Source organism: Melospiza georgiana, chromosome Z (assembly GCF_028018845.1).
Source record: "Melospiza georgiana isolate bMelGeo1 chromosome Z, bMelGeo1.pri, whole genome shotgun sequence".
Taxonomy (NCBI): Eukaryota; Metazoa; Chordata; class Aves; order Passeriformes; family Passerellidae; genus Melospiza; species Melospiza georgiana.
The window spans coordinates 28,115,223-28,127,817 of record NC_080465.1 but is presented as its reverse complement, the minus strand read 5'-3'; the positions used below and the strand labels follow the sequence as shown (position 1 = coordinate 28,127,817).

The following is a 12,595-nucleotide window of genomic DNA, read 5'->3' as shown; positions in this document are numbered from 1 at the left end:
AGTTGCAGTTAGGAGCAATTGCTATATGTTTTGTAATTACAAATACTTTTATATCCAAAAGCATTCTTCTTAGCTTACAAGTCTTAATACACAGTTCACAAATTCCCTGTGATCAGCAAGGAATATGTGTTAATATGTTTAGACCTGGGGAATATAATCTTTTCTGTGCATTAATAGGATCAAACTTCAAAAATTCTGCAAAGCCCTTTTTTGCATACGGTCTTCCCCGTGTCCCTCCTGTGCGACTGCATGCTCATGTTTCCACTTTTTCTCCTCTTATCTTTTGGCTTCTGTGCTCTTTGTTCTCCTCTTGCTCTCCTTTCCCTACCCAACACCCCCCCATTCAGCAATCTGTACGCCTTTTAACACTGGATCAGCTTTTCACACCTGTGTTCCAGCAGAAAGGATTATAGCCCAATGTCAGTGTCCTAAAAAATCTGAAACCTCGGGAGAGAGGGAGGTAAGAGCAATCCAAATAATGGGCTCTGTGAATTTCAGCTCTTTGAAATTCTAGTGCAGAGGAGAAAAACAAAGTTACACCTGCAGAGGTGTCTAGGCTTATTACTTATGTTCTAGATTTTTAACTGATCCATTTGAATAGATGACAGCTTCGACCAAAGCACCTCTCTTGCTGATGGCACAAAACCTGATACTTCAGCTGGTATTCATGCACCACTTGGGTTTTTTAATCGTCACATGTATGCATGGAATAATTTCATTTTGTGCGAGTATTGCTTCTATTGAAGTCTATCATCTACTTTTCCTATGAGAAAAAAAAATGCATCTAATTAAAGAAACCTGTGTGGAGTCTCAGTGATTAACAGGCTTGCGTATGATGAAGAGGGAAGTATACTTTACCAGAAAACATGGTGTGGGTTTTCAGATAACGTGCATACATGCTAGCCATATGCTTCATGAAAGATTACAACTTGTAGCTGAACCATTCTTTTACAAAGAAATTTCAAAAAATTTAGGTTGTTTTTTTTTTAATGTCTTGGCATCTGTTAGATACAGATTTTTTTTCCTAAAGCTAACAATTTTTCTTCTTTCACATTTAATTGCAAGGATGAGGAAGATTCTTTTGTGATGAAAGCTATTATTCATGCCATCAATGATGACAATGTTCCTGGATTACAGCACCTTCTGGGATCTCTGACAAATTACGATGTCAATCAACCCAACAAGGTAGTGTGGGTCTGCTTTGAGGTGTGAGGTGTGTGGGGGACTAGCTAACACCCTGTTGAATAGAGCAGTGTGGTTGTAAAATAGAAATGTAACACCTGAAATTAAAAGGCAAGGGAATGGGAAAAAGTTCTGCCTTTTTTCTAGGAGAAATTTTCACATGTTTTATGTTCAGTCTTCTCGAGGTTCATTAAAATGGAGCCCAAATGAGCCCAGATTTTTTTGCCTAGGCATTTCAAAAGTGTAACTCAAATCTATGGTCAGGAACTGACCATAGATTTGTGGTGTATCAAATATCTGCCTTCACTCTTGGTGGCAGTTGCTGTTTCTTGTGGTCAATGAAGATGGCAGAATACTTAAGAATAACCAGACTGCTAAAACTGACTTTGCAAAGCATTGTTAGAAACAGAAGTTGCAAACTGCAGAAGTGGGATATGTGAACATGATAGATGGTGGTGTTCACTTTCAGTAATGAAATTGCTTGTCCACTACAGTATTTCAATGCATCAGCAACATCTTGGAAAGTGAAATGGGACTGTCCATTAAAACAAAAAATAGAGTGATTTCTTAAATGGCTCAAGACAAGGTCATGCTTTTTTGCATGGTTATAGTGACGTTCATTACAAAGTACTTTCAGAAATGTGAAGAACAGTATAGAAGTAAAATGTTCTTTTACTGTGATAGATATTGAACCATTTAAGAAATCACTGGTTTTTTTTGTTTTATGTGTGGTCTCATTTCACTTTCCTAGATGTTTCCTATGGCTTGTGTCTGAGGTGGTGTGGTGGCTGCAAAGAAATTGCAAGGGGGAATGTTCTTGCCAAACAAGGCTAATAGTAAGAGCTTAACATTGATATTCCTAATTTTAAAAGCATAAATGTACTGTGTGATATATCATTAATTCATCTCAAAAATATGGAGAATTGTTGTGCGATAATTTTTTTGAAAAAAGGAATAAATTCTTTCCATGCACTATTTCCTGCAGATTTAATTTGAAGGTGGAAATCTGAAATGCTATTCAATGTATGCCTCCTATTCCACTGTTTCCTTAATCCTTAAACAATTAACTATATAATTCTTACTTGTATTTCATTGTTAGCATGGAACACCTCCACTACTGATTGCTGCTGGCTGTGGAAATATTCAGATGCTCCAGCTGCTATTAAAGCGTGGATCTCGTATTGATGTTCAAGATAAGGTTGGGGTTCTGCTTTTCAACTGTTCTTTATAAGTTTTTTAGTACAGTTAGCAGGAGACAAGCAGTTCAGAACAAGTGGTATTGGAAATTAGAAACTCTGAGCTGTAGATCCTGTTTTCTGCCTTCCACAGCAAAAAACATAAGACCAAGTTTTTAACAATGTCATTTGTTACTAATACATATCCTCTGATTTTCGTCACTTTATTAGCTGAAATAATTTGAATTATACTAATCTTACAATGTAGTTCATGCTTGCAAAACCACCTCAATTAGTTCAAATTAGTGATTTCCCTAAAACACAACGGTGAACTTTATTTAATATAGATAGATAATTTAATATTTTAGCCATGGGGGATATAGCAATTAAAATTCATATTCGATAGAGGATACAATAAGCTTTTTTCCCCAGTGTGCTGTAACAATTCATTTAAAGCAAGCTTGAAGAACTGTCTGCCTCTCCATTTGATAGATGGTAAAGCAAGCAGAAGAAAGGTTTTTATCTCATGACTGTTCTTTAGAAAGTACTCCCTAACAAGGGAGAAGAGGATTATCCTTGCAAACAGTTAGTAATCCTGTTAATCATCCTTGCACAGAGAGGTTTTTGTTGTCACTGTTGGTATGTAGTGTTGTTGAATCAATTTGAAATTTTTTTAAAAGTGAATGTGTTCATATAAGCTTGAATAGCTTTTCAGTGTGTCTGTGTACATCTAAGTGCACATGTACCTCAGCTGAAAACCTAGAATTAGGATTTTAACTTGATCAATAACATCTGAAATGAACCTTTTTTGATAGGCTGGATCTAATGCAATCTATTGGGCTTCTCGACATGGACATGTAGAAACACTGAAATTTCTCAATGATAATGAATGTCCTCTGGACATTAAGGATAAGGTAAGAAAATAACTCCTTTTTTTACACAGAGGGCCTTTTCCTATAACTTTATCTTAGCAAAGAGAGAAGTCTTTCAATTGAAATAGTTTTCAGCTCTGCAATAATTCCAAGAATCACAGAATCACAGAATCACAGAAGTTCAAGGCTGGAAGAGACCTATAAGTTCATCAAGTCCAGCCGAAGTTCTAACTGTTCAACTAGATCATGGCAGCAAGTGCCACATCCAGTCTTTTTTTGAATTCTTCAAGGGATGATGACTCCACCACCCCACTGGGTAAATGATTCCAGTATCTGACCACTCTTTCTGTGAAATATTTCCTTCTTAATTCTAACTTACATCTCCCTTGACGCAGCTTGAGACTGTGTCGTCTTGTTCTGTCTGTTGTTGCCCGGAGAAAGAGGCCGAGCCCCAGCTCACCACAGCCACCCTTCAGGAAGTTGTAGAGAGCGATGAGGTCGCCCCTGAGTCTCCTTTTCTCTAGGCTGAACAACCCCAGCTCCCTCAGTCGTTCTTCATATGGCTTGTGCTCCAAGCCCCTTACCAGTCTCGTTGCTCTCCTTTGGACACGCTCAAGTAACTCGACGTCCCTCCTGAAGTGAGGGGCCCAGAACTGGATACAATACTCCAAGTGAGGCCTCACCAGTGCCGAGTACAGGGGAAGAATGACCTCCCTGCTCCTGCTGGCCACTCCATTTCTGATACTGGCCAGGATGGCATTGGCCCTCTTGGCCGCCTGGGCACACTGCTGGCTCATGTTCAGCCACTGTCACCAGCACCCCCAGGTCCCTTTCCACCTGAGCACTGTCCAGCCATTCCGTCCCCAGCTTATATCGGTGCAGGGGGTTATTGTGGCCGAAGTGCAATACTCGGCACTTGGACTTATTGAATTTCATCCCGTTTGATTCTGCCCATGCGTCTAACCGTTCCAAATCTCTCTGGAGAGCCCTACACCCCTCTAGCAGATCTACACTCTTTCCCAATTTAGTGTCATCAGCAAATTTGCTAATAAAAGACTCTAAACCCTCATCCATGTCATCAGTAAAAATATTAAACAGAACTGGCCCCAGCACAGACCCCTGAGGGACCCCCCTGGTGACTGGTCGCCAGCTGGATGCAGCACCATTCACCAGCACTCTCTGGGCCCGGCCATCCAGCCAGTTCTGAACCCAGCAAAGGGTATTCCTGTCCAGACCACGGCCTGCAAGTTTGTCTAGGAGTATGCTATGGGAGACAGTGTCAAAGGCCTTGCTGAAATCCAGAAAAACAACATCTACAGCCTTCCCTGCGTCCACTAGCCGGGTTACCTGGTCATAAAAGGTGACCAGGTTAGTCAGACATGACCTACCCCTCCTAAATCCATGCTGGCTGGGTCTGATACCCTGGCCGTCCTGCAAATTTTGCATGATGGCGCGTAATATAAACTGTTCTCTTTTAGTGTGGTTTTTTAAGTTGACTTATAGGGCCGTGATAACCGAGCTTTAAAGTAGCTGGATGTACTGATTATTTTTATGACAAATGTTAGCCAAGTGTGCATGTTAAATGCGGTGACTACATGGTGGGTAGGTGGGGAAGTACAAACCTAAATTAATTTTCACTTGAAGAGTTGATTTCTCATTGGAACTCAGAGTGAAATCGTGATTTGGTTTTTCATTCCTCTTGATTGAAAATCACTTTTGTCTGACAAGTAAATTTGACTGTTATTAAGTTGAGTATGAGGAAGCCTAACAATTTATAGCTGATGAACACTTATCTTGTCTTTAGCAGTGTTATTTGAGCAACATATGCCCTAGAAACTAGTTGCTGTTAAGTTTTTATACCATAGCAATGATTTTATACTAGCAAGAGCTCCAATACAGAAGAAATTATACTCGTGAAACACAGTTTAGTTTGTTGAGGGAACTAATGTAAGGCAAGGTACATTAGGAAAATTGTTGAATGACTCCTAATAAGGCTACTATGAAAGAGGTTACTCTGTTAATGAAAATACAGTTTCTGTATTATATAATTTCAAAAAAGCAAGTGTTGCAAATTGTTAGACATAGTGACCAAAATGCACCAGGGTATACAAATGTGTTAGGCCAGCTCCTTACCTTGAATAAACAGGGGAGGGGGGAGCATATGGAAATATTATGAATAGAAATGGGATATCTGTTTCAACACAATTGCACACACAGCTTCCTCCTCATATTGCTCAGAAATCCCATCATGTCTGTGATCTGGAACAAATAAAGTGGAAAAATAAGTTCTGGGAAAAGAAAGCCTTGAAGAAATAACCTTCCTGCCAGGTGGTGCTGTCTCTGTCACGTACAACAGCCCGTAAGCTCTGCTGATGGAGCTGTGTGGCTGGGCAAGGGAGAGGGAGGAGTATCCCCTGCAGGATTCAGGGCATTCGGGCTGCACAGGGTGTGCAGGCAGTGTGCATCACGGTGTGACACAAGGAATTACACCGGAATTACACCGGAATTACATGTTCTCCTGTAATTGCAGTCCGGGGAGACCGCGCTCCACGTGGCAGCTCGGTATGGGCATGTGGATGTGGTTCAGTTTCTCTGTAGCATTGGATCCAATCCAAACTTTCAAGACAAGGTGAGTCATGAACACTGTCTGCATTTTTTTTCAACAAATAAGGCTTTATGTAAAGTGGTCAAAACTTCAAGTCTCGCGTTTAGCCTCTGGCATGTTTGCAAACCAGAATTATGGAGGTTTTGGTAGCTCTTAATAAATAGATAAAGATTATGTGAAAAATGAGAGAACCAACAAGTGCTATAAAACACAAGTTCTCTCAAAACTAAAAGCTTCACAGAGAAACAACTCTGTGAAGGTGTGGGTGGTGTGTACTCTTTGAGTTCAGATAAAGATTTTTATTCATTTTTGCCTTGAATTCTGCTTGGTTTTAGCAGTTATAGGATTTTTCTACAGTGTCAAGGACTCATTTTTGAAAGTGAGAGGAGAGTTTCTTTAGAGGTCTGAACTCTTGCAAGAAAACAAGGAAGAAAAGACATAACAGAAAAAGAAAATCCATTTGACCCAGATTTGACTCAGTGTGTGTGAGTTCCACAAGCCTCTCCAAGTGCTGCATTTTCTAGGACTTCCTTTTCATTGTTTAAGGAGCCCTAGGCTGAGGGAGGACAGAACATGGTCTTTTTCTGTTTCTTCACACTCAGATTTTTACAGAAACCTTGAATACAGTCCAAGTCCTCTGCTATTATCAGTCTCAATTGTCTCTTTTTTGATATTTGCCAGGTACAGAAAGGCTAACTCATTTCTTAGAATTTGATAGAGCTTTTAGTGGATTTTAATTCTCCCTGCTTTTTCAGTAGGCTGCTTTCAGTATATTTTTGTCAAACATTTCAGGTTTTTAATGGTGTTCCATGTAACTGCTCTGACATACAATGAATTGAAGTTTAATGCTTTGAAGTTTCCTGGGTTCAAGCAAAAGGCAAATTAGTACTTCAGTCAGAAGTGAACTCCAAATGCAGACAGTTTCAAAGGCATGTTGTGATGTGTTCTCTAAAGGACTTGGGTTTTTAAGTGTCTTCACTCCTAGAACATTGGGATGTTCTTTCTCAACATGGTAAGCAGAGTGACCTGCCTCAGACTGCAGGTCTAGTGGGATTTGCATCTTCGTTCTGATCACTCTGTTGTAGACACTGGATTAGTCACAGCACACAGGATATAGAAGTTGTTTGTGAACAAGGGTCTGTTTACAAGTGAGAGAACCAAGATAGTTAGCCTCAGGAGCAAGGATAGATTTAAACTAGTATTGCTGACAAGGCACCATGATCACATGTATGTCAGCTGAAGTTATTCTTTGTTTTAGAATGTCAGCATTAGAAATTACAGTATCTTTTCATGGGACTTACTTAGTAGACTGTCTTTTCTTTTTCATACTGTCTTTTTGTATTTTTAAGCTGGGGAGTTGTTCTTCCTGAAGTTTGGTTCAGTACTGTCTTTTTCATTTTCGCTGTTGATAGGAAGAAGAAACCCCCCTGCACTGCGCTGCTTGGCACGGCTACTACTCTGTGGCCAAAGCACTCTGTGAGGCAGGGTGCAATGTGAACATCAAAAACAAAGAAGGGGAGACCCCGCTCCTGACAGCATCTGCTAGGGGTTACCATGATATTGTGGAGTGCTTGGCAGAGCACAGGGCAGATCTTCACGCAACAGACAAGGTCAGTTATGTCTGCAGATCGCAGGGCTGTGTCTCTCAATTGCTTCGTTTGAGTGCTGCAAGTCAGCATTGTTTCCACTATGTGCATTTTCATAGCAGTTCACACAGGGCCTATTGATGGCTGAAGCAGTCTTTAGGGTTGTCCATTGATCATTATTATTCCATGGTTGGGTTTTTGCTGATCTGTCATATCCTTATCATTTATCACCTCATGAGTAACACTCTTTGAAAAATAACAGGAACATTAGGTTCTGTAATTGGCAACAAACTGTTAACTTCGGAGAAAAAGATGGATTTGCTGTTGGCCTTTGATTACTCTGGGTTGGATAAATCAAATCCATTTCCAATAAGAACTATTTAAAAATTTGACTGTATTTGTTTCAGAATAAATTTTTGTCTTTCATGATGTAATCCAAATGAATAAATTTGGAATTTATTTGCTTGTATTTTTGGTATGGCGGGCCTTTTAGGTACCCTTATTAGTAATGTTAATTAAATAGTTATTAAAGCAAGTTCAGCAGAAAGTTTCTAAAGCTTCTAAAATAATTAAATTGTTTCTTCTGGTCTCTTTAAGTTGTTCCACATAGAGAAAGCTCTGTCTTTAAAGCGACTGATCAGAAGGCAGATTGCATGACTTTTGCACTAATTTCTCTCTAGTAAACACTAGAGTTTATAATAGTCAGCTGGTTGTTACTATTGATCACTCTCCTCCCTCCAAGGAAAGTTGTTAGAAGAAAATATGCATTTGTATTTCATCCATTCCACTGCAAAAACCAGTGGCCTAACAGAAATTTGCTTTCATCTCATGGCTTATTTATTCAGACAGATATGGTGCAGCTCCCTGCCTCCACCTTCAGATTAAAAACCACTGTGATTCTTGAGGCAAGGAAATGCACCCTGTTACTTGAGATGGTTGTGAACTTTACTCAATGTTTTGATTTTTAGTATTATTAGATCTCACTTACTAGCTGTCTCTTTATTTCAGGATGGTCATATAGCCCTGCATCTTGCTGTAAGAAGATGCCAAATAGAAGTAGTTAAAACTCTCATTAGTCAAGGATGTTTGGTAGATTTCCAAGACAGACATGGCAACACTCCCTTACATGTGGCCTGCAAAGATGGGAATGTGCCTATTGTGATGGCACTCTGTGAAGCAAATTGTAGTTTGGATGTCACTAACAAGGTAAATGGAATATGGATGCTGAATTACATTGTTTATTAGCTCACCTGTTGCATTAGATGACCTTTTCAAGTTCTCTGATATGAAAAAGTCTTTTCCTAGATTTTTCTGTCTCTGAAAGTGGCCAAATGCAAAATATTAAATGACTCACCTCACTAATTTACCAAAATCCATTTCAGTGGAAGAGATCATTAAACATCAATAAAGAAAAAACCCAGGTGAATTATTATTATTTTGCCAGCCTTCTTCCCTAGCCATTTAGCTTTGTGTTATGCAGACTACATCTAGTGCAAAAGAACAGACAAAATGCATTGCAGCTGGCTTTGATTTCGTATGTAACATTGAGTTATACACAGAATTGAAGACTGGTATGTTTTCTGCTACAATATTGTAACTCTAAAAATGGTGATTGCAATCTACATTATTGGTAGATTAATGCCAGCTAAAAATGCAAACAATCTGTAGTTGGTTCCAAAAAGAATATTTCATTACATGCCCCTTAATTTCAAGTCCCTAGTGCCTTTTATGTTGCTTCTGTTGTGCTCATGCTGCAGTGTATGGGATGACTAAACATAATGCTTTGCAGGTTTATATTATGTCTTTTATCCTGGTCTTTAAGGGAAAAGTGGGCTGTTTCAGGATACTTTCTTTACGTAGTTTGTATGTTTGAATAGGTCAAGGTCAGCCACTGAACTCTGCTGATAGGCTGTGATGCTTATGGCTTGATATGTAGCTCTGAATGTCTTTCTCTGCCCTATTTAAATTTTATATGTGCTACAAAGTTTAAAAGTTACCTACAGGAATCTTTATGTTGCTATCTGCAATTTCTTTGATTCAGGTAGTTTAGCTTCTTTGTGTTTTTTCCTAGTTAACACTTCCATTGATTACCAAAGCATTTACATTGCATTGACCAGATAAAAGCCAAAGAAAATTAGCGGATTTTTTGAGGATTGTCCATGCAATCACTTCTGGTTTCAACAATTAAACTTATTAGCTGTCTAATGAAAAAAGTTAAAATAATGAACTCCCCAGTTCCCCTTCTCAGCTCAAATCTGATTGACTAGGCAATTAAATCCAGATTCACAGATAAGAGCACATTTTAGAGAAGTTGTGTTAATGGACCATGAGGCTCTTGTCCTGTTTGCTAATGGCGAGTGCTGAGCTAGGATCACCCCTGACATGCTGGGGAAAAAATAATTAGCCCTAAAATGTTCAGTGAGATCCTGGCTACAGAAGCTGTGGTTATAGTTATTCTGCTGTTATTCTTTTAAGAGTAATGTATTCTGGACAGATTTTTAAAGTGCCCTTTATTTGAAATGGGGAGTTTGAGTGTTATTAAATATAGAATATTAATTTCTACTTCCCCTCTTCAGGAGAAAACCCTGTATTAACAGGGCATTAACAAAATGAACTCCTGTCCTTGGTCCAAATATTTGGCTTTGTCCTACATGTATGTAATACTGATTGAAGGCATTGTTTTTTCTTTCAGAGATTCAGGACAGCAGACCATCGCATGCCTTTAGAATCATAGAATCACAGAAGCATTTAGGCTGAAAAATAACTGTAATATCAGAGTCTAACCATTAACCCAGCACTGCCAACCCAGCCACTAAACTGTCCCAAGTCCCCACATCGATATTACTTAAATACCTCCAGGAATGGTGACTCCACCACTTCCCTGACCAGCCCATTCTGGTGCTTGATGACCCTTATAGTGAAGAAATTTTTCCTGACAGCCAATCTAAATATCCTCTGGCACAACTTGAGGCTATTTCCTGTACTCCTGTCACTTGTTTCATGGCACAAGAAAACCAACACCCAGCTCATTACACCCTGCTTTTAGGCTGTTGTAGAGAGTGACAAGGCCTCCCTTACACATCCTTTTCTCAAGGCTGAACAATGCCATCTACATCAGCAGCTCCTCACAGGACTTGTGTTCCAGACCTTTCATCAGCTTCATTCCCCTTTTCCAGCCATGGCCCAGCGCCTCAATGTCCTTCTTGTTATGAGGAGCCAAAAACTGAGTACAGGATTTGGGGTGTGGCCTGCCCAGTGCCGAGCACAGGGGCACAATCACTGCCCTGGTCTCACAGGACACACTGTTTGTAAAAGGATGCTACTTGAGTTGAGGGGTAGGGTCTGGAGGAACCTGAGCATCTTTTCAGATTCCAGTTGTCAGAAAGCTGGCTTTGCTCTCCAATACTTCTTTCAGTAAATGTTATGGGTTTGTTGCTGATTGTAGACAGGAAGAACAGTATTGAAAGCATAAAAATGCGAAGTAATAGTAGACTACCAGCAGAGAATATATGGTAGTTTTTGTAACAGTAGCTCCGAACATGGAAAACCAGAAGTGGGTGTCATGAGGACCTGTTTCAGTGAAGAGATTGATGGAAAAATGAAAAAATTGGATAAGCAATACTTTATAGCACTTTCCCTCTTCACTGAAAAAAATATATTATTTCATGCTGACTTCTTTCATTCATTCTTTTTACTTCTTTGGGTGAAAGGGGGAGATATTTAATCTTCAGTAGCTCTTGGGTTGAAGTAGAACCCAGAGTTCTAAAGGTTATGAAATTAGTGTTGTTTAAGTGGTTCATATTTAATTAAGTGAAAAGGCAATTAAATTTTCTGGAATTAAAAGACATTATCGAATATAGCCAAAAAAACCTCTAAAGGATTACTTCACAACTGGGAGGGATTTAGCTAGAAAATTGTTTCCCCATTTTTTAAATAGTCATCCAGCCTTTGTTTTTAATTGCACTTTTGGCAGTAGTGCTTAGGCTGCAATCACAAGTACTTTTTCTTGCAGTTTTTGCAAAACCTGTCCTGTGTATCAGTATGTATAATTGTATAATGTGCCTGATTATTACACATAAAATTTGAAGTGAAGTTCTTTGACTAATCTAGTGACACTTCTTTCCTCATGTTAGTATGGAAGAACACCTTTACACCTGGCAGCAAACAATGGCATCCTTGATGTTGTCCGGTTCCTTTGCCTGACCGGTGCCAATGTAGAAGCATTAACCTCTGTAAGTACTGACAGATGCTGTTCTTCTTTTGTGCATGACAGTTGAAAGAGAACTCATGAAAGAGACAGGTGTAGGAAAAGGACATTGAAATTTTTTTTAAAAGGCCTGTTAATATTTTATACAACATGAGTTTTCTTCTATCTTTGGGAATTGTTCTATCTCTTGTCTACTTGTTCACTTCTTGCAACTGAATTTGGAACAGTACAGTTCCAAACTGTATTAGTTGAACTGGATTATGGTACAGTACAGCTACCACTTTGTCTAGCCCTAATAATTTCTTCATCTAAGAATTACTTGTATCATTGCATTTTCTATAAGTTTTGAGTCACTTTCTGTAAGTTCTGAGTACACTTAAGATGGACGCCATTTCACATTTGAGAAATGTACAAATGCATTGTATGTATCTTAAATATTTTTCTTGCCTTAAGGGGGTTGCAAAGTTCTAGTTTTATGGTGGGAGATGTGTGGTTGCATGGACGAAGGAACTGGCGTGAGAGTATCCTTGTAAAGGAAATAATTCATGTCAGATTAGCCAGCACCACTGCTTCCCGTTAGTAACACAGAGGGCATTTTTCATTCTCAGTAGGGTGAGAAACATCCTCCTAATGACATATCCACAGCAGGAGTGAAATGCCCTTTGTCACATGCATGATAAACTATAGACATCACGCACACCACTACCTGTGTTTTGAACAAACTAATCATGTTTTGTACTAAGATGCAGCGGATCATTTTACATTGCTACTCACTGTAACCAGTGTAGTCTGCTTAGAAATAACTACCAGTACATATGAGAAAGACATGTCATTAGATTTTAGTTGAGTCCACATTTTTCAGAGTTCTTTTCCTAACAATTTTTTCTGAGATGGCTGAAATGGAGAGGGGAAAAAAAGAAAATTTCTATTTCATTTGCTATACCATTTGGTAGAAAATACTAATTTTT

The 12,595-nt window shown here is 39.1% G+C and overlaps 1 protein-coding gene across 1 annotated transcript in view; it reads left to right on the top strand.

Moving 5' to 3' along the window:
* Nucleotides 1-12,595, top strand: part of DAPK1 (death associated protein kinase 1) — an 85,699-nt gene that overhangs the window by 56,382 nt on the left and 16,722 nt on the right. The window contains exons 12-18 of the mRNA XM_058043511.1: nt 1,066-1,185; nt 2,282-2,380; nt 3,173-3,271; nt 5,760-5,858; nt 7,247-7,444; nt 8,429-8,626; nt 11,554-11,652. Of these exons, the coding sequence (XP_057899494.1) occupies nt 1,066-1,185; nt 2,282-2,380; nt 3,173-3,271; nt 5,760-5,858; nt 7,247-7,444; nt 8,429-8,626; nt 11,554-11,652 (912 nt within the window). The remainder of the gene's footprint in view (nt 1-1,065; nt 1,186-2,281; nt 2,381-3,172; nt 3,272-5,759; nt 5,859-7,246; nt 7,445-8,428; nt 8,627-11,553; nt 11,653-12,595) is intronic.